The sequence below is a fragment of the Accipiter gentilis genome, chromosome 9, assembly GCF_929443795.1.
Source record: "Accipiter gentilis chromosome 9, bAccGen1.1, whole genome shotgun sequence".
In the NCBI taxonomy this organism is placed as follows: domain Eukaryota; kingdom Metazoa; phylum Chordata; class Aves; order Accipitriformes; family Accipitridae; genus Astur; species Astur gentilis.
Genome location: NC_064888.1, coordinates 34,474,263 through 34,494,582, shown reverse-complemented (window position 1 = coordinate 34,494,582; position 20,320 = coordinate 34,474,263). Strand labels below are relative to the sequence as shown.

General features: G+C 38.7%; 2 protein-coding genes across 2 annotated transcripts in view; one reads left to right on the top strand and one right to left on the bottom strand.

The window, feature by feature from the left end:
• NHLRC2 (NHL repeat containing 2) overlaps positions 1 to 865 on the bottom strand; it is a 31,854-nt gene extending 30,989 nt beyond the window's left edge. The window contains exon 1 of the mRNA XM_049810138.1: positions 321 to 865. Coding sequence (XP_049666095.1) covers positions 321 to 483 — 163 coding nt within the window. The 5' untranslated portion in view covers positions 484 to 865. The remainder of the gene's footprint in view (positions 1 to 320) is intronic.
• Positions 866 to 998: 133 nt separating this feature from the next.
• DCLRE1A (DNA cross-link repair 1A) lies at positions 999 to 20,320 on the top strand. The gene is made up of 9 exons (XM_049810889.1): positions 999 to 2,098; positions 3,670 to 5,241; positions 7,154 to 7,287; positions 8,449 to 8,567; positions 10,293 to 10,436; positions 11,317 to 11,462; positions 12,519 to 12,673; positions 18,769 to 18,910; positions 19,556 to 20,320. The coding sequence occupies exons 1-9, from the start codon at positions 1,681 to 1,683 to the stop codon at positions 19,720 to 19,722; spliced, it is 2,997 nt and encodes a 998-aa protein (XP_049666846.1). The 5' UTR covers positions 999 to 1,680; the 3' UTR covers positions 19,723 to 20,320.

Genomic DNA, 20,320 nt, shown 5'->3' with positions numbered 1-20,320 from the left:
AGCTAGCAGAGATTGAGAAGACAGGCTTTAAAGAACGGGTTTCTGCAACCAGCAGCAGGGGAGCATTTATAAAGGGCTTCTTTTTAATTGTCCTTCGCTCCTGGTGCTTTCAGGAGTGACGTTTCCTGTAACGAAAAGCGCCTTTTTAAAAAAAAGCATCGAACGCGGCCCCCGCAGGCAGCGGCACCGCAAGGAAAACGCCACACGGTGAGCGCCAGAGCTCAGCCATCTCCACCGGGGGAGGCCCCGCAGCCGCCGGGCCCGGGACACCGAACCGCGCTCCGCCGCGGGGCCTGACCCGCTCGGGCCCCGCCACCCACCTCCGCCGAGCTCGGGCACCGTTAGGTCCCGCTCCCGGCTGTCCATCTTCTTCAGGTACTGGTAGACCAAGTTCTCCTTCTCCTGGGCGGTATCGGCGTCGAGCAGGGCGTACTCCAGCTGGGTCTGGGCGGGCAGGAGCCCCGCCAGGCCCCCCGCCGCCATGACGCCTCCGGGGCGAGCCCGCCGCCGCGACGGGCCGCTGTTTACCGGCCTGCCGTTCCACCGCCGCACATTCGGCACCTCCCGCAAGGCGGGGGAGGAAAGCTGTAACTAAAAAAAACCCCACAAACCAAACACAAAACCCCAAGCCTAAGTCCAAATACGCAATAACTCGTCTGTCTTAAAGGGGGGGCCTTCTCGTTAATTTCGTGTTTTTACATAGCTTTGATATCCACAGAAGCACAGTCGTGAGGAGAAATCCCTCGCGGTGATTCCAGCTCAGCAGATTCAACACAGACTGCTTTTCCCGCCCAGTTACTTTTTTTATTTGCAAGTGGAACAGACGTGAAAATCGGGCAGCACCGGACAAAGTCCAAAGCAAGCACCAATAATTTAAACGGTGGGATTATTTTTTTTTTTTTTTTTTGGGGGGGGGGATGCTATGAGAGAAACGGAAAGTTGAGTGACCGCCCTTGGTGACGAAACTGCGGAAGCGAATGCGTTGCCGTCGGCGGCAAACGGCTGAGGAGAGGCCCCCGCCCGTGAACCTCGGTGCCCACGGCGGGAGATTCCGGGGAGGCAGCTGCCCTCGTCGGGGGGCTGTCGGGGAGGCAGCCGCCCTCGGTGCCCTCGTCGGGGGGCTGTCGGGGAGGCAGCCGCCCTCGGTGCCCCGCGGCGGCGGGACATAAGCGCGGGCCTCCCGCCCGGCAGCGCCGGGCCGGTGTATGCCTTCGCCGTGTGGTGACTCCCGGCAGCGATCCCGTAGCTGAACTCTTCGTCGTTTTCTTTTGAGATCTTCGTGTTTCGGGGCAGCGAGGTGGCAGGCAGGGGAGCGGGGCTAGCTGGGCTTCACCTTCCGAGGCCGGGCTGGGTGCTGAGGAGAGGGATAGCTGAAGGAAATGGGTCACCCTGCAAGTCTCTCTGCATCTTACAGAGTTGGGTTTTGTTTAACAGGAGTAATTACAACAAATACTGGAAGAGACTCTCATTAAATTACTTTTTTGGGTTAGGATCCACCATGCTTCTGTCCCATCCCGGACTGCTGTTTGGTTTGTGGCCCAGTGTTGCTTTTTTAAAATGGAGTTCAGGTGCTTTTTTTCAGCTAGTGAAGGGGGGAGGGAAGAGAAAACATATTAACGGAGGGAAAGCTAGATTTGTGAACTGTTGCTTAAAAGGAAGGAGAATATTTCATGTGTTGCCATGTCTGAAGATGCTTTATTGGAAGAGGACATTTGGGAGTACAAGTCCATTAGGAAGCAAAAGTGTCAGAGTAATTCAGAGAGCATCTCTACACCTGTGCAGAACGTAAGTGACAGCAAGTGCAGGCCAAAAAGAAAGAAAAATAGAAATAAAAAAAAATCCATAGAAAAAACTGATACACTTCAGAAAACGGAGCCAAGATCGAGGCCAAATCAGGATGTAGATCAATGTAAAGATGACAGCAGTGTGCACTCCCAGGAAAGCGTGAGTAGCCTGACGGAACAGAGCTCACAAAATGCAAAGCCTATTCATGATGGATACTGTCCGAGCTGCCAGATGCCTTTCTCTTTGCTATTGGTCCAGACACCTCGATGGCATGTTGCTGAATGTTTGGATACTTTGGGATCCATTGAAAAAGGTATGAATAGAGTAAGAAAAAAGCCTTTGGAGAAAAGTTAAAAGGCTTGTCACATAATGTTGCTGTAAACCTTGGTTTTCATATTTAGCTCAAAATCTGAGGTGGTAGTTGGTATGATTTTTAGAATGTTATTACTGATCATTTATCAGTATTATTTTTGTATGAGATTTTTGGTTCTTTGTGAAGACCATGGAAATCTGACATGAAAATCTCATATCAGAATCTAATCTCAAAACTTTGTAGAGTGGTGATAAAGATTCATGGTTGTTTATCAAGCTCCAGTTTTAGTTGTTTATTGAAGAAATTGAAAGTGCATGTTTACCACTAAAATAATAGAACCTGTTTCAGTTACTAAGTCAGTGTCAGCAAAAAACCCTTCATTTAAGAGGCTGCTACTTTTGACACCAAATTTCTTTCTCCTTAGGTATAAATTTTCTTAACCTGTATCCATGTTGCTGTGTGATTTGTCCAGTTGTCCATGGATAGTTGGAAGCTGAGATCAGTCTGTTACGCTAATTTTCTTGAAATGTTAGCCGCTGGTCCAGTATGCTTTAGAAATTTTATACAAAATTATACATGAACATTCCTGTATCATAAAACAACACAGTCTTGTTTTGAGTTCTGTACAAGAGAGGTAGAACTGACTCATTCCAATTGCTAGTTTCATGTGGGGAAACACTATGTCTGAACAGATCCAGGTATCCAACTTATGTTCTTAAGACACCTCATAACTTTTGAAAAACAAGAAAGCATACAGTCAGGAAACTTGAGTAAAGGCTGTCACACAGTCATTTCCCTTTTTGTATCTTTGTAACTTTCCTTGAAGTTTCTTCTTCAGAACAATGAAATGTGAGTCCTTTAATCCCGATTTTGGTAGTGGTTTTAACTTAAGGCAGATGTGTTAACACCTCATTTCCTTCTCTTACTCCCATAATTAACAGATGAAAAATCCTTCTGATTGATTTATGCATTCACCTTAAAGTCCTCAAAAGTTAGGCTAGCAAACTCTCAACAAAGGCGGCTTAGGGAACAGCCACAGATTTTTGCTGGTATCTCAATCCTGAATACTTTTTTCACATAAGTAAATACATTCCTTTTTTAATTTAATGTGTAACCCAGCAGACATTTTGAAATGGAATTTCAGGTTGGTTCAGACCTAAGATATGAGTTTATTTTGAATCATGTCTACTGGCCTTTTCTGGTGCTACTGCTCTGAGCTCATTGCTTGCACGTGAGACAATTCTAAACTAGAAACCATGAGATTACATTAGCACAGCATTCAAACAAGGTTAAGTACTCTTGTTGTTAGAGGGCTGTAGTAATTCACGCATAGGACTGTATGAGCAGCTGTTTGGTTTTAGCTTGGGAGCATTCTCATTTCTAGCCAGCTCAGGGCAGGAGGTCTTGGCGGCTTCAAAATTACTTTTTACTTGTGCTGCCTTCCCCCGAGAGCTGCATTTATACAAAAAAGCTTTTAAATTGTGTGTCACGTGTGATTTTTATTTTAATAATTATGCCAACTGTATTTGCAAAAATACTGACATTACTTCTCTGTTTAACTCTTTTCATAGAGTGTCCTGATGGTTTACTGTGCGATTCCACCATTCCATCCCACTACAAGCGTTACAGCCATTTTCTACTTGCAGCAAGCAGGGCAGGAGATTATCTTGTAAACTCTTCAGCAAACACTTTGGAGAGAAAGATGACATGTTCTACTGCTGCAAAGCCCAGCTGTTCCCCAAGTCATGTAGAGGAAATCTCACAGAATAAGAAACCATCTAATAATGTAACAAGTGTCCCAAGTGATGATTGTACATTGATGGTACAGAGATCACCGCAAATGAAGTCTCTAAATATAATCAGTGAAAGTACTTCCTCTTTTGCAGATATTCAAAAGCCTCAACAGACATTTCAGCTTACACAGACCACAGATGATAGTTGTAAATTTGAGTTTTATGACTTTGCATCTTCTCAAGAAAGTGGAACAGAAGAAGACCTGTGTAGTCAGAAAGATACAAATCAGCCAAGTCTACTACAGTCAAAAGCGGACTTCAGTGATTGTGAAATTTCTTATTCTCCACTTAGTACTTTTGAGGAAAGCGAAGAGGAAACTGAGGAAGAGGAGAAGAAATTAAAAATATCACAAAATGAATCATTCAAAGTCTGGAACTTTGAAGATGAAGAATCTAATTCCGTGGTGTTTAAAACATTTGATGGACTTCTCTTACAGCAGAAGCCTCAGTATGAGCACAGCAAAATAGGAAGTTTCGTAATTAAAAAAAACGACTGTGAGGAAGCAAATACATTGAACCATCTAAATCATAGTGTAAAAACTGTTTCTCAGAGTCACATGAACAGCAAGTTCTGTAATTCAACATGTGCAGACAATCAGCATCAGGAAGAGGCGCTAACCAGTGGATCCTCTTTTCCTTTTAAGTGTGAGGAAGTTGAACAGCCAGAACTGATTTCCTCTGCTGCTAAAGCAGGTAACACAGAGTCAGAAAATACTGGTGCTTGTGCTTTGGATTCTGCATACCTGAGTTTTACTGAGACATCACCATTGCTAGTCAGAGAAGATGCTGGGTCTCTTCTGACACAGAAAAGTAATGTTTTCAGGGACCAAAGTAATATTTTAACTAATACAGATAAAATGACTGCCAATGCAATTGAAAAAACAGCTCTCCAGGAGAGTTTGCAGTCGGTAGTGGAGAAAGAAGGAAATCTTAATACAGCTGCAGTGTGCTTTCCCAGCCCAATCTCTAAAACAGTACCATCTCTTTCTTTAGCAAGTATGAATGCTAAATCCAGTTCTGCCAAAGAACTCAAACAAATGGACATTGGTGTTTTCTTTGGGTTAAAACCCAAAGTAAAAGAGGAAAGCAAAGGAGAGACATGTTTGAGTGAGGGAAAGCAGATACCAAGTTCACTAACTCCCAATGGAAAGAGGCCCAGACAGCAAAAAAGGAAAGCTGAAGGGTCTGTGGAAGATGTAGAAGCAGTTACAGAAAGTTCAAGTAAAAATGGAGCCTTTGCAGATGTAAGTTCTGGTGGCAAACAAAGGTGGAGAAAAAAATTTAAAGAATTATCTACTACAGGTGAAGGCACAAGAAAAAAACACTGCCCTTTCTACAAGAAAATACCAGGTGAGAAGTAACTGTTGCTTTTTGCAGAGGTTAATTTTGGCTTGAGTGTTGTATTTTTTTACCTAATTTTAGGCTTCAGTATTCTTCACTCTTCATACCCATTTAAACTGCAGCTCGTAATGAATTTTCTTTCCTCCACCTAAGTTGATAAAATCTTGTGTAGGTGCAGGTTTCCGAAAGAAGGTGATTGTAGAACCAGTCAGCAGTGGCTGAAAATAGTTGGTGAAATAGTTATCTCAGGAAAATTACTTCAGGGGCTGATTTCTGAATGTTTTTGACAGAGCAAAAAGCATAAGCAGTATTGAAAGATGGATCTACTTTCTTACATGGTTTTGAATATATCCCTTGTTAATATTCAGTCCTAATTCCTGAATTTAATCTTTTACATCACTTCAGTTGTGCCTCAAAATAGGGCTGTCAATAGCAATTATTTCCTTACACTAAGTTAAAGGAATTGAGTTTAATTTTGCATTTGAAATTCAATAGTATTAGAAAAATGATTTACTACAACTGTCAAAACAAAGAAGTGAAAACCAAGCAGAAAGAATTTAGTTAAGGAAACAGCCAAGAATTTATCAGAATATCCTCAAGCAATTACATAAATTACAGGGTGATGGATCAGCGGCTTAAAAGGCTTCAGATCCTCACAGTTCTGTTTACCACTAAAGGACTGTCTTAGTCTTAGGTGGATATTTGAGGAAGCCAAATAGAAATATATTAGAGATCCTAAGTGCCAAGCTGCTGCTTGAAGACTGACCTGTAAATCTTTGTGGGACTACACCAGTATCACGGCTTCCATGGACTTAGAGAATTTTCCATATACGATAAATTTGAAGAGCAGACTCCTATGCCTACGATGTAATTTTAAAGTTGCTTTGTTGTTATCCATATTATCTTTGTTCTGAATTTTGTTACTACATTTGAAGTATATTTGACTGTATTTCCTATGTTGCTAATGATATGTGTTTATCCCCGTGGCCTAGTATATTTAAGCCTCCCTGAAGTTTTGAGTCTGGTACCTCTCAAACACTTTGGGATTTTTTGGTTTGTGATTTTCAGTTAGCAGACTGCTATGTTTTTGGAGTTGCAAATACTTGAAGTTCTAGCCTCAGGTAAAACTATTTCTAGTTCTAGAAGATCTAGGAAATTTGCATAACATAAAATGAAAAATATTTGAGTGCTGCCAGGTGAATTAGTTCTATGCACTGTTTGGTTGTTTTATGAAACTGTAACCCAGTGTGAAAGGACCATTTGTCAGCATGTTTGCATTTTCTAAAAAAATTATGTTTGCAGAGAACAAGGCTATCTTCTATGCAGCTGTCTTTATACAACATCTTTATACAAACAGGTCCTCACTGAAAGCATACAATGGCATATCGGTCATGTTTTATCTCAGCGGATGTATTCAAAGACCCCAGATTGCTTGCTTGATAATTATATGGTAGCATGTTTTAAGAGGAATATTAAATGTAGAATAATTGAAAAATTGCAGTTTGATTGCAAAATTCATTATGTTAAGCTCTGGTTATCTGTTTTATTTTGTGTTAAGATGTTGGTATTACATTTTAGTCTGCATGAACTTTCAAAAATACCAGCTGTATGCAGATAAATGTGTTTTATTTGCTTAACCAGTTGCCATCTGTGTAGGATGGCAGCTGAACAACAGATATTTGGGAGACCTGTGAAAGTATTTGTGTGTGGACACTTAAATTTTTATTTTAATAAGTGAAAATGTTTTTTGTGACTGCTGACTCATGCAAACCATGCTTATCTTTAAATGGCTCCTTCAACTGTATGCAGTGTAACTGTATTCCCTTTTAATTTGGAAGAAAGAACAAAAGAAAATTTAATTAGAAACTAGTTCTGATCTATGCATGTCTACTGACTGGCTTCTTTTCTATTTTTGCTGTAGGAACTGGTTTTACAGTTGATGCCTTCCAGTATGGAGAAATTGAAGGCTGCACAGCTTATTTCCTTACTCATTTTCACTCTGATCACTATTGTGGGTTAACAAAAAACTTCATGTTTCCAATCTACTGTAATAAGGTAAGGTTTTCCAAGATTAATAAATATTATAAAATCCATATGCAATTATAATCACTTTTATACTGATGAAAGTAAATAGAAGATCAGAGGTTCCATTGTTGGGTCAGTTAGGCACACTGGATATGTATAGGGGAATCTGGGTTTCCCTTGTGAGAAATTCTTACCCTGATTTGACTGATGAAGATTATCAGTGAAAATTCCCTGTCTATATACCATGAAAAAATTAAAGTTTAAAAGGATCTCTAGAGGTCATATAGACTTATCTCCTGTGCAATGTGGGTCTAAGTTAGATCAGACTGCAGAGAGCCTTTGTTGGTCAAATTTTGAAAATAGGACGTTTCACTACATCTCCTCACAACCTGTTGCAGTGCTTACCGACTCTGAAATTTTTTCCTAATATACAATTGCAATGTCCCTTTTTGCAACTTGAGATTGTGCCTTGCTCTTTTTGTGTGCATCATGGAAAGAATATGTCTCTATGTTCTCTATAACTCTATTTAAGTGAGAGAATTCTGAAATTAGATTCTGCTTAAGCCATCTCTTCTCCACGTTATGTACATTGAGTAGTTCTAGCCCAGTCCTGTGTGTCCTGTGCTTCAGGCTGCTGAATGGCCAAGACTGCCATTAGCTATCATATGTCCAACCAACTCTTCTTTACTCATAACATGGTAGGGCACCTTGCCTAATCAAACCATCCAGAACCTCCATCAAAAAACTATTTCTGATTTACTCTGGAAGTCTCCTGGAATCCTTGTGTCCCGTTTTGCTCTTCCAGCAGGTGTTGGGGTGGCTGCGGTCGTCCATGATGAAATCCAGGGCCTATCACCTAGAAATTTCTCCGGTTGTTTAAAGAAGTCTTTGCCCACCTCCTCTTCTTGACTTGGCAGTCTGTAACAGATGTTATTCCCCCCTGTTTGCCTCCTCTCTGATTCCAATCCGTAACCTGTTGACAGGTTTTTCAGAGTTTGCTTTTTTAAGACAGCTTTTTTCAGTTCTCTTTCTGAGAGATGAAATGCTACTGAAAGGCTTGATTATACCCAGGATCTCATAGTTTCTCTCTAAGCCAGACAGTCTGGCTTTGAGAGCCTTTGTTTCTAAAATAAACAAAGGCTTTTTTTAGATTTTGTTCATATTCCATACTAAATCTTTTCCCTGTTACAGATAACTGGCAATCTGGTGAAGAGCAAACTTGGAGTCAAAGAGCAGTACATCCACATGCTGCCGATGGACACAGAATGTGTAGTGAATGGGATCAAAGTGATGTTGGTCGATGCCAATCAGTATGTGTCATTGCATTTGCTGTGGAATATTTGTATGTATAGAATATTAAAGATGAATAGCTGTACAGATACAGTTTATGTTTTCATGATTTTTAGGTTTCAGTGGATATGAAAAAAATGAAAGGGTAAAGATACTTCATATACCTGAGTCGGCTTAGTAATGTACATTTTCTCTTCAGAAGTGAACTAGACATGTAGGAGCCTAAATTTCTTGCAAGTAGTTAGCTCTTGAAATAGGTGAGTTATTTTTGAAAATGAAACTTAGGCTTTTTTGATAATTTTAGTTTAACTTTATTTTATTTGCTTGTAATGCATATGTAGTGTTAACTACACATACCTCTGTAATTTTTAAGTTTATTTGAATGGTTTTTCTAGTGGACTGGACATTTTAGTTTTTGATGTCTAGTAGGGAATGTCCTACATTTGATTATTGAATATGTTAGGTTTCTGTAGCTTTAACTGAAGATAGTGAAATCTTCAGATAAAGAAAAATGTGGATTCCGGGAGAGACAAAACCTAGCCAACATTTTGAAAAGTGAACTTTAAAGAAAAGCCTGTTGAAATGTGCAACAAGACTTCTACTGGATTCGGTGATAAAGGTTGAGGTTTTTGTCTAGCATTATGCTGGCACTGTGTGGTGATTCTGGATTTAAAGTTCAGTAGCACCTGACTTCCAGCTGTGTGCTCTTGCTGTTCTGCCTCTTGGTACCTTATTTGGCTATGGGCTAGAAGAAAAGTCCTTTCCCTGAAGTATATATTGAAATGCAGCACTGTGTCACAGCTGGTTTGAATATTACTTATCGTAGGATTTGTTTATAGTTGGAGAGATAAGATTCCATGAAGTCCTTTGAGAATCCTTTCTGGGAATGAAGGAAGCCTTGTTGCTTATGTAATTTGGACACTTCTCGTTTTTTCCTGTTTCTGTCTCTGATCCTCTGCTTCAATTTGAAAGGCATATAAACTTTAGGTACAATGTTCAACTTCTTGGAGAGTCCACTAATTCTGTCATCTTAGCTCTGATTCATGCCAGTTTTTCCTTTTTTGAGATTTCATTTACTCTTTACAGATGATTCATGTCCAAAATAGTACCACTCTGGTTTTCCAGTCTGAGCTCTTGCCCTTCAGCCAGCTTTGGCGAGGAATGGCAGAAGGTACAATGGATTTCTTGTGGCCAATAGGAGAATTGTATTTCTAGCCAGGGAATTCTGGATGGAGGATAATGTTTAAAATCTGCAAATAGAATTTAAAAGGAAATGCTTCAGTAAGTCCTGCAGGAATGAAGATGCATCTGCAATAACACAATTCTGTTTCTCCTGAATAAGAATGCTGCTTCTCTTTGGTGTGCTGTTTCCTCTTTCAATCAAGTAATAGAACCTCAGAGATTGCAACTGAGGCAGCATCTTTGTTGTACCTAGAAGACACAGTATCCGAAAAAGGCGGCTAATGCTTGATTACTTCACTGTTGGTGTGGTTTTTTCCTTCTCTCCATCTCAGCTGAGAATTCAAGTCTAGCTTGTCTATGGCCATGAGATTAGCTTCAGAATTCCTTTAGAAATCAGGAATTTTGCTAATTATAGAGCTAAATTAGGCTGCATAGTAGCTGTGATTTAAAATGCTGTTCTGCACACCTTCCTGCTAACTGAAGGGTGGTGTATCTCTTAAGGCAGTTTATTAGTATAGAGAACTAACGTAATTTGTATGGGGTTTTTTGTTTGTTTGTTTCAGTTGTCCAGGTGCAACAATGATCCTTTTCCATCTACCAAGTGGAAGTGTTATTCTGCACACAGGAGACTTCAGGGCAGATCCTTCTATGGAGCGCTACCCTGCTTTGATTGGTCAACAAGTCCACACCCTTTACCTTGATACCACGTAAGTTGTGTTTAATTTTTTTTTTTTCAATATAACCCTCTTTTCAATTTAGTAAGACTTTATATGAACCAAATAAACATAAGTATAAATGGCATTACTGTTTTAACACTTGTTAGTTCTGTTTAGTGTTGAATAAGATCAGGTATTTATTGAAAGTCCATGTATGTCTAGTTTGTTCATCTGTTACGCTGTTACATGAGAGAATAAAAGTGGGTGGTGGAGAAGATGCTGAAGTATTTGCTGAGATGACCTTATTATTTATAAGTGGTATTAAATTCTGGGTGTCAGAATTCATACATTGAGTGTTCAGCTCTAAAACAAGAGGTTCATGAACACTGGTATTCTGTGGATTCAACATTATTATGAAGAGGGGTGTGGAAGAATTCAAAGAGTGAAAGAATGCCAAATGGTTAAATCATTCGTCCAGGTTTTCATTAGACCTTTCTCTGACTCATGTATATAAAATTGTTTTTCTGCATATGATGACTAATGCCCAGCTGCAGTCTTTTATTTCTGTTCCATATGTTTCTGCAAATGAATAATGCCTTATGTTATGGTTTGTGTGCATGACAAAAAATAGACATAAGGATGTAATTAGTATGTGATACAAATATCTAGCTTGAAAGAGCAATTGGTATTTATAGAGAAAAAACTGCAGAACTGAGTGTCAGTGTCAGACGAGTGAATAGTTGTAGAAGAAAGACTGATATACTTATTGCAAATTTTATTGCAACAGTGTCATCTGGGCACCTCAGTGGTTTCTAATAAATCTTTTTCATTACTTTGTTATTGTGTGCATGCAGTTTTGAGGGCCTTCTTGGTGAATTCAGATGTCTTCCATCTTGTGTAACGAAGCGTGTATCTTGTTTCCATGCCCCAGATACTGTAGTCCTGAATACACTTTTCCTTCTCAACAAGAGGTTATCCAGTTTGCAGTCAATACTGCCTTTGAGACAGTGACTTTAAACCCACGTACTCTAGTCGTCTGTGGCACCTACTCCATTGGAAAAGAAAAAGTTTTTTTAGGTATGTAAAAAAAGTGTACTGGATCAAATAACTAAGTAAATATCTAAATCTGCGTTAAAAGACCTCTTTCGTGAAGATATAAGGGGTCGCTTAGTCTTGATAGTCAGATATCGTGTAAAGAAATTAAATATAATAATTCTACTGCTAGTTTTTTAGTTTTCTAATCAATGTTTTAACTTTCTGAAAGAAATATTTTTCTGCCATGTTTACAACCCCCTGAATATCCAGAAGGCCAATTTGGATACTAAATGAACAAACCTATTTAATTGATTGTGGTGAGAAAATAGCTGAGGGCAATTAAAAAAAAAAAAAGAGGTCTTTGTGACATTTTTGGTGTTAGTAATTTTATGTTGTCAAAAAACAGCAAAGGGATATAATTATTCTTAAACTTCTATTTTGCTAACAGGTTTTTTTCCAGGATTATATTACATATCTTCCTAAACATTTATAGTAATCAGTTTTAATGAAATCAATTTTGACAAAGCATTCCCCAAACCAAAACACATCTTTTCTGACTTAATGAAAATCTTGTGTGCTATGCTTCACTCGGTTACAGCATTAGGAACCGGCAAGATTGCCCAAATGTCTACTCTAGAGCAAGCAGCTGTGTACCATTTGTGCTTTTGAGTGTATTTAAAGTCATCAATACAAGACTTAACTTTCATTGAAATTTAGTCTGTCTTTAACGTGGGCCATTTGTCGCATATTCCAAAACCTGCACGTGTTTCTGGCATCTTTGCAATAAATACTGGTTCACTTCGGTAACATTCTACCAAAGAAGTATGACTTAGAACTTACCAAAGTACTTCTATTCTCCTTCTCTTTCCAATTGTCGTACACAATTCTGCTGCTAAAATACAGGAGCCAGAGTTTTTTAACAGCTATTACAGGTTTCTCTTCTTAATTTTAGAATATGAAACACTATATCCTGTTGAATATGGATTTTTTTCAACAGTAAAAATGATCCAGTGCAATAATTAGGCATATCTCCGAAACAAGCAAAAAATGAACTCCTACAATTTTCTTTGTCTGATTTCTTCTCAATTAATCTTAAAGCAATTGCTGAAGTCCTGGGCTCAAAAGCAAGTATGTCCCGTGATAAGTACAAAACACTGCAGTGCTTGGAGTCAGCAGCTGTTAATTCCCTCATCAGTGTGGACTGGGATGGTACTTTGCTTCACGTTCTTCCCATGATGCAGATTAATTTTAAGGTAAGTGCAGAAAATACACTCTGTTGATTAACCTGCTGGCGAATCTTACTGTTGGCTCCTCCCAACCAGTGTTGTGTTTGGTGCTTTTTAACCTCTTGTCAGATCATATTTATTTAGCAAAGTTTTGACATGTAGCAATACATTGAAAATGAAATGCAATTAAACATTAATATCTGTCTCCAAACATGATGCACAGAAAGTGTAATTTCACTTCAATGCAGTGCTTCTACAAGATAAGATGAGGTTTGTTCAAAGGCTTGCTTTTTGCGGGCCTTTTTGAAGTAGATTTATGTAACGACTGCAGGATCTGTCCTATTCGCAATTAATATGTTGTGACATGGAGTCCCTGTTTTTCAGCCTTTTACCTGGTATGATGTAGGAAGACTAAAAGGATATTCTGCCTGTGAGATTCTGTTTTGAGGCAGCCTGTGAACGTGGCAAACTTCCAGTCTGGTGTTTGATAAAAAAGGAATAGGGTTCTCCATGTTCCTCTCAGTTCAATTTCCATGTATTTATAACCATATTTTCATCTTTTAAAAGAATATTCTCTCTCCTTCTGTGCTGAAGATTTACGTGGGGATAAGGATACTTGAAAGTCGATGAAAACTCACACATAAACAAATATACACACTGAGTGAATTGAAGGACACCATATTCTCTAATAGTTGTAGCAAAAGCAAGTAAAACAGTTTCTTTTAAGACATTGTTTCATCTAAATTGACTTCAAATGCACATTTCAGTTGAGATTTGAGACAGCGGGTTTTTGTTGTTGAGAGTTTTTATGGGAATTTCTTAGTTTGGAAAGGTGACTAATTCCTGGGGGAAAGTAAGTTTTTCTAAATAGACTACAAAACAGAGTGGCATTAAGGCAAAGCAGCAGGCTCTAGATTAAAGGTAGCCTGGAAGAAAAACAGTGGTCGCTTACGCCTTTCAGACTTGGATTCATTTTCCTGCTTTGCTTCGGGCCTGCTGTGCCATCTCAAGCAAATCCTTCAGAGCAAGATGGTATTTAGCTGCAGGACCAGTCAAGGTCAGAGTTGACCTAAAAAGGAGAAAAAGAGACTATATCATTGGGATGGGAGCTGCAGGAGATGGAACTTAATATCTTAATGTTTGAATGTTGTTCTATAATCTTTTCCACAGTGGGGCAGAAAATGAGTAACGGAAATGTGTATGAATTTATTTTTAGTGTGGTATGATGTTTTAAACAGTAAGATATATTAGTTTCTTCTGCAGATTTTTGTGTCATTATGTGATTCTACTGTCGTGTCCTAGCGCATATGGAGTAGTCGTGTAGTTGGTCTTCTTCAGACAGAGGGTGTGGTTATACCACAAGCGTATCTAGACAGCCTTGCTTCTCAGAGAGAGGCAGTTGTATCATGCTCAGGGTCTCATCCCTGAGAATAGGAGGTTCTGGACGAATCTACAGTGTGCCAGGAGTGATGCCTGGACCCTGGAAAGGGCCAGGAAAGATTAAAGGCACAGTGATCTAGTGGACAAGAGTCCTAGTGTAACAGCCATGGGCCTCTGTACTGGGGCTTTGACTTCACATGTGTGGTTGTTGGAATGTGGTCTCATGCTGTCATTAGTAATTTTGTGTCCCTGTAAGCTAGGCATGCTAGGTAGGCTTCCAGAGTGCTAAAGATCCAATGATGCCAGTGGCTAGATTAATAACCAGGTGGAATGTAGTATCAGTAAAATGTGGAGAATGTTAAATGCTTAAAATGAGTTCGTATGACCATTTATGTTATTTCTGCTCCTGCAGCATTACTAAACATGATCTCAGAAAAGACAATATTTTTTAAGATTATCTGATCACTTGTAATCTCGTTCTAGTTAAAGAATGATGAATGATATCATCCTGGTTTTGCAGACCGTGTAAATGTTGATGTCATCATCTCCAGTTGCATGTTTTTGTCTTGTGCTGGATTATACAGGTTTTGTCCTGAATTACTGGCTCATTACTGGGAAAGCCAGAAGTTTTTTAGTCATCCTCATCACTAAATGCCAATGTCTTCATTATCTTCTGGGCCTCTCCTACCTCATCTGTTTTATTTGATCCCTAGCCGTACTCAAAAACACAATCCTACTTCTTAATTTGGGCTAATTTCCTGTTTGTGTAGTTTCAGCTGTGAACCTACAAATCCATGAAATCCTTATGGGAGTATTCTCACTCAAAAGCTCAGATTCAGTCCTTATTTAGTAAATTGAGTACATTTGTGATCTTGTACATCACTTGCCTTTTTAGTAGAATGCAAATAGCCAAACCCTGGTGGTATAGTATCTCCTAGAAGCCCCAGTTTTATACCCTTTTTTCCCTGTTACGCTCTTCACCAATAGAAAAAAACCCATAGTCCTAAGAACTGTATGCATGATTCTTCTGCCTTTTATTATTGAAAAACTTCTCTGGTCCGTTTCTAGATAAAGAACCAAAAAAAGCTGCATAAGGTACATGTGCTTACCACAGTTGAAGCCTGGCTTGCAGTAACTGTTGATAAAACTGTGCCTGCCCAAGGAAAGCTTCCATGTTTCCATAGCTGACTGCTCCCAAGACTAAATCTAGATTCCCACAGTTTTCCTTTCTACCTGCAATGGAAGGGAAATGAGTTCATGGTTTTGAGATGCTCCTGCATGTACTTCCTTGTTCGCAGGCTTTCTACTGTGAACAGGGGCTTTTTTTTCCCCAATCATTGAGTTTCCAGATTGCTGGAAAATGTTATAATTTTTTAAATAAAATTGATATTTTTTTGACTGCATATTCAGGAATTTTAGAAGTATTTTTGCAGTCTCTATGTTGTGAACATTTTTTTCCTTTTGATGGCATTGTCCAGCTGCTTAGTTCCAGTTTTGGGGCTATCTGAAATCTGCTTTTCTCCATGTTGATTTTCAGGAGTAATATCAAGCATGTTTTTTCACTTTGGAGTCAGCTGATTTATTATTTGTGAACAACTAGCTTAGCTGTTCATATATGATTTATAAACACTGTATTGATTCAGCAGGGAACATCACTCACCCAGAAGCCACAGGTGCTTAGAAAAGTACAGAAACTTCTCCCTGTCCTTCCCCTAGTTACCAGAGTTTAAAGACTGATGTTGGTACCTTCTGCCTAGAACTGAAGCAAACAAAAATGAATAGTGACCATGATTGTGTTAAATCCACTATGAAAAACAGGTGGATCAGTGAATGTTTTTCTGACAGGTTGAAAGATGATTTTGTAAACCCACAGCATCCTCAGAATATGCGCTATACCCTAGATTTTCACTTGGCCAAAGACTTGGTGACAATAATGTACGGTGCGTTTCCCCTTTCTGCTTGAGCTGTCTTTTGTCAAGGTGTGCACATTTCTATACACATGCAGCCACACTGAGGGAAACTGTGCTGCCTGGCTTGAATGTTTCCATCACTTTTTATCTTCAAATGTGTATTTGAATATTGAATTATGGGCAATTTTCTATTGCTGTATCAGGAGTTGTGTCACTGTCCCAAAAATTTGTTGAAGAAACAAGTTCGAGAAGAAAGCATATCTTTTCTGCTTTATAAATTCACATAGATGGTCTCGATCTGTAGTTAGGATGAAAGCAGTCCCATTCATAATATTGAATACCTGGCCAGGTATCACTAGACCTGATATATATTATCCAGGCCTTATGACTGCCCCCTTGAAAAGAACCAGTACTTGAAATGAGTGTTTCCCTGAGACGTGTGAAGTCTGAAGGGTAAAACTAGAAAGAGCAAGCCATAGGGGACCAGAGGCAGTGAAAATACAGTGGCAGAGGAGTAAGTTTTTTGCGTTGTATTACTGTTGGGTTGGGGGGGGTTCTTTTTGTTCATTTGTTTTTTTCCTATGTATAGCTGTGGGTTTTTGAGGAGTTTGTTTATTAGGAGTTGGTATCAAACTTTCTTCTGGTGCTGCCTGGCTCGAAAGTGAGATGACATGCTGTAGGTTTGTGCTCTGGGTATTGTTAATGGATAACATTTACATAAATTTTAAAAATTAAAAAATATGTATACTTTTTATATGTGTGGGTTTTTTAATTAAAATATTTATAAAAACAAAACATGAATTGCTGCAATATTGCAAGTGGATTTGATATATGAAAAGGAAAAGATTTAAAAAAAAGTTGTGGTACTTCACTGCAATACTTGGTTTTACTCCAGTAAAATACAATGTCTGCTGTGTGTAGTGAATAATAGCTGTTCTTGAATAAGCCAAACGAGTTTAAGTGGTGTTAAGGCTGATTGTAAATTATTCAGTCATGTTTGAGTCTTCTCCTACCTTATGGAATCTGTTCGCGTGTATTGCTGACTTCAGTGACACTGTAGATAACACGCTGCCACAGTGATTGAAGAAGGTTGACTTAGCAGTGAAATATATTTTCTATTTTAAAAGGATGATGGTTTAGAACAGTGTTGGCTAAAGCAATAAAAGAAAAAATTAGAATGTGTATTTAAAGTGGACTTGTGAATAAATACTGTAGTAATTTTTTTTTATGGAAAGAGGCCATCTTTTTTAAAATGCATGCATGGTTCTTTTGCAACAAACAATTTTTTGTAACAGTCAAAAATTAAGGCTTCTGTCACTTGAATATGCAGTGGAAGATTGCCAGAGAACTGGGGTCTTCAGGTCTGTGTACCTCTTTTATGTTGCTTAGCTCAGTAATGTTTTATACTAGCATTGAGGTGAGATTTTTGAAAGTGCCTGTGACTGAAATGCACAAATAATTTTTTATGAGATTGAAATTGCATCCTTAATGTGAAAGTTTTATTTATAACAAAATTTGAAAGCACATTAGCATTGGTTAATATAATAATCATTGTATTTGAATTACTGTATTTAGATTTCAGTAGAGCAAGGGGAGCAAATATGAGCATTATTACCTTAAGCTGTGTTAATCTTCCCAAAATGAAGTGTGAAGGAGAATTAGGCTGCTACAGTTACATTGTTAATCTAGTGAGTACTGAACATTTGCAGTGTATTAAGAGTCATGGCAGCTAGCCATAATTGCTGTTGCTGAATGAGAAGTGTGTTGTGGTAGCGTTTTTCTGTTCTTTCTCGTGCCTAGTTTGATGGATTCTCTATGTTGCTACTGGACGTTGCACTGAAGGTGCTGTTAAATGTGGCAGTGTCACAGGCAGCTTTCTGCTTCCCTGCTTAATAACTTTCAAGTGTCTGACAGGTTAGTTAGTGTTGTATCACAGCCTACCTATTCCCCTCTCTCCACCTTTTTTTAACCAATCTTTTATTTTGTATTCTTCTTCCTGCTGCTGATAAAAAGTTAATGATTTTGAGTTCTATAGTCTTGTAGGGGCTTTCAAATGGAGAATATGCCTTTAAGATTTTATACAGGACACATGAAATTGATTTTCTATTTTTGGTTTGAAATAATACTGACTTCACTTTATCCAGGAATAGGATTGTACATTCCTTATGCTTCCTTCTCATCCTTTTCCCGATCCTAGCTTAAACAACGCTGAAGGCTAACTTAGCCAGCTTGGAAACTTTTTCAAGTTAACTTTTTTAGAGTGAAGAGATGAGAGGTAGTTTCCTTCCTATCATGAATGGAGTCATGGTAAAACATGGTTTAGTGCTCAGAGTAATACTCAAACTCATGCACTAGATTGCTGCAATTTTTGGGGTCACTTGCTTAATTAACTCTGAGCTCTTCTGGGCATAAGCAGATGTCAGGATCTCAGTGGCACTTTAATTTAAACAGATGATTTTGCACTGAAGCAGGCTTTCACCACCTTATATTACCACTCAGCTGCAAGAGTGCTGACCTCCAGCTGAGAAGAGAAAATGAATGATTTGGGGAGCAAGATCTATAAGATGTGATTATGCCTTATGTGTTCTGATCTGTAAGGCATAGCTGTTAATATGTGCTTATTCAGATGAAGCAATTGAGATCCTAAGGTACAAGGTGCTCTGTAGATGTAAATATGTATCATTAGTAATTTCAAGGCAGATGGTATTTAAAAAGTTAATACCAAGATATGTAAATAAAATTTAGTCTGAATTCTCTCCATCATGAAATCTCCAACCTTTAGACTAATGAGCTATTTAATGCTATTAAGTATATGCTATATTCTTTTCACAGGCCTTGCAAGATCACTTGAATAAGTTTTCCGAGAATTTTGATCAAGTTCTGGCTTTCAAACCTACTGGGTGGACCTACTCTGATTCATGCCTTTCTTTGGTGGATATCAAACCTCAAACAAGAGGAAAGATCACCATATATGGTATAAGAGTGTTAAAGATTCAGTACATTTAATTTTGTGTGGATGCCTTTCATATTTTTATTCTGGAAACTCCTACTGTTCTTTGTAACCAATGCTTTTTCTGATAACTTGTTGAGAAACTGAACAGATGGTCACTACAGGAGAGATCTGTGAACTGAGTAATTGAGAACACTGTAAATACAGGGTTTTACATACATTTTGCTCCTGTCCTCCTCGTGCAAAAAGAGGCTTTTTTCTGATATAGGTAGAGAGTTCAGGGGTGAAGTCTTGGCCCAGCTGATGCTGGTGGCAGTGCAGTTCCAGAGCCAAGATTTCATTCCACACCTTACTCATTTGTGAGAGACTGTGAGTCTTCCTCTCAGTTCTTATCGGTGGGTGGAGTTGAATCTCTTATCATTCATTTAACCAAATTCTTGGTGTCGCTCAGTTTGTACTGATGAATGACTTGGTAACTTAATGCAAGGTAATTTTTCCAGAAGGAAAATCCCAGGTTTTCATTTTACCTTATCTATAAACTTTAGATCTCAAATATGAATTTTAAAAAAAAATATAAATCTAAAGTATTTCTTAGCTGGAAAGCTTGAAAAAGTATTTTGGCAAGAAGCTAAGTAGACTGACAGATTGGTATGATTTGTTTCATTTCAGGGATTCCTTACAGTGAACACAGCAGTTACCTGGAAATGAAGCGTTTTGTTCAATGGTTGAAGCCACAGAAAATCATCCCCACTGTAAATGTTGGTGACTGGAGAGCCAGAAGCTTGATGGAGAAGCATTTTAGAGACTGGATGATTGAGGGCAGTAGACATAAATAAATATAAGGAAGAATATATATATTTCAAAGGAGGTAGGTTGGAGTGGGAATTGTGAGTTCCTGTGAGTTTTATTTAACTCATTTTTCCATGGAGCTTTCTTTAGGGAGGACTAAGCTGCCATTCTCTTGAGAAAGCTGAATTTGGGGGCGGGGGGGGGGGGGGGAAGGCACCTTGCTTCTTCCTGTACCTACTACTTATTTTTCCCATAAATTAATAACTTTTATTCCAAATGCATATTTCTGGTTATTTTTATTTACTCCTTTTTCTCTATTCTTAATTTTCCTAACATTATAGAGATGCCCAGATGTATAATGCTGGGGAAGAAACTGCCTCTGGCTTAATCATTTCTGAAAAGAAGTTATTGTAATAAATGAGACTGTATTAAACATATGTCACATGCTGTCAATTCAGGCTTCAGAGAAGCTCGTTTCATGAGACAGAACTGGCTATTGTGATTCAAATCTGGTAAACAGAGTTTACCTTGTGAGAGAGGATTGGCTCAGGCTGTTGCAGCAGATGTACTTCTGAGAATGATTTTTATAAAAGACAATGCTACCTACTTTCCACTCAAGATTTTCTGATTTTTTTTTTTTAAATA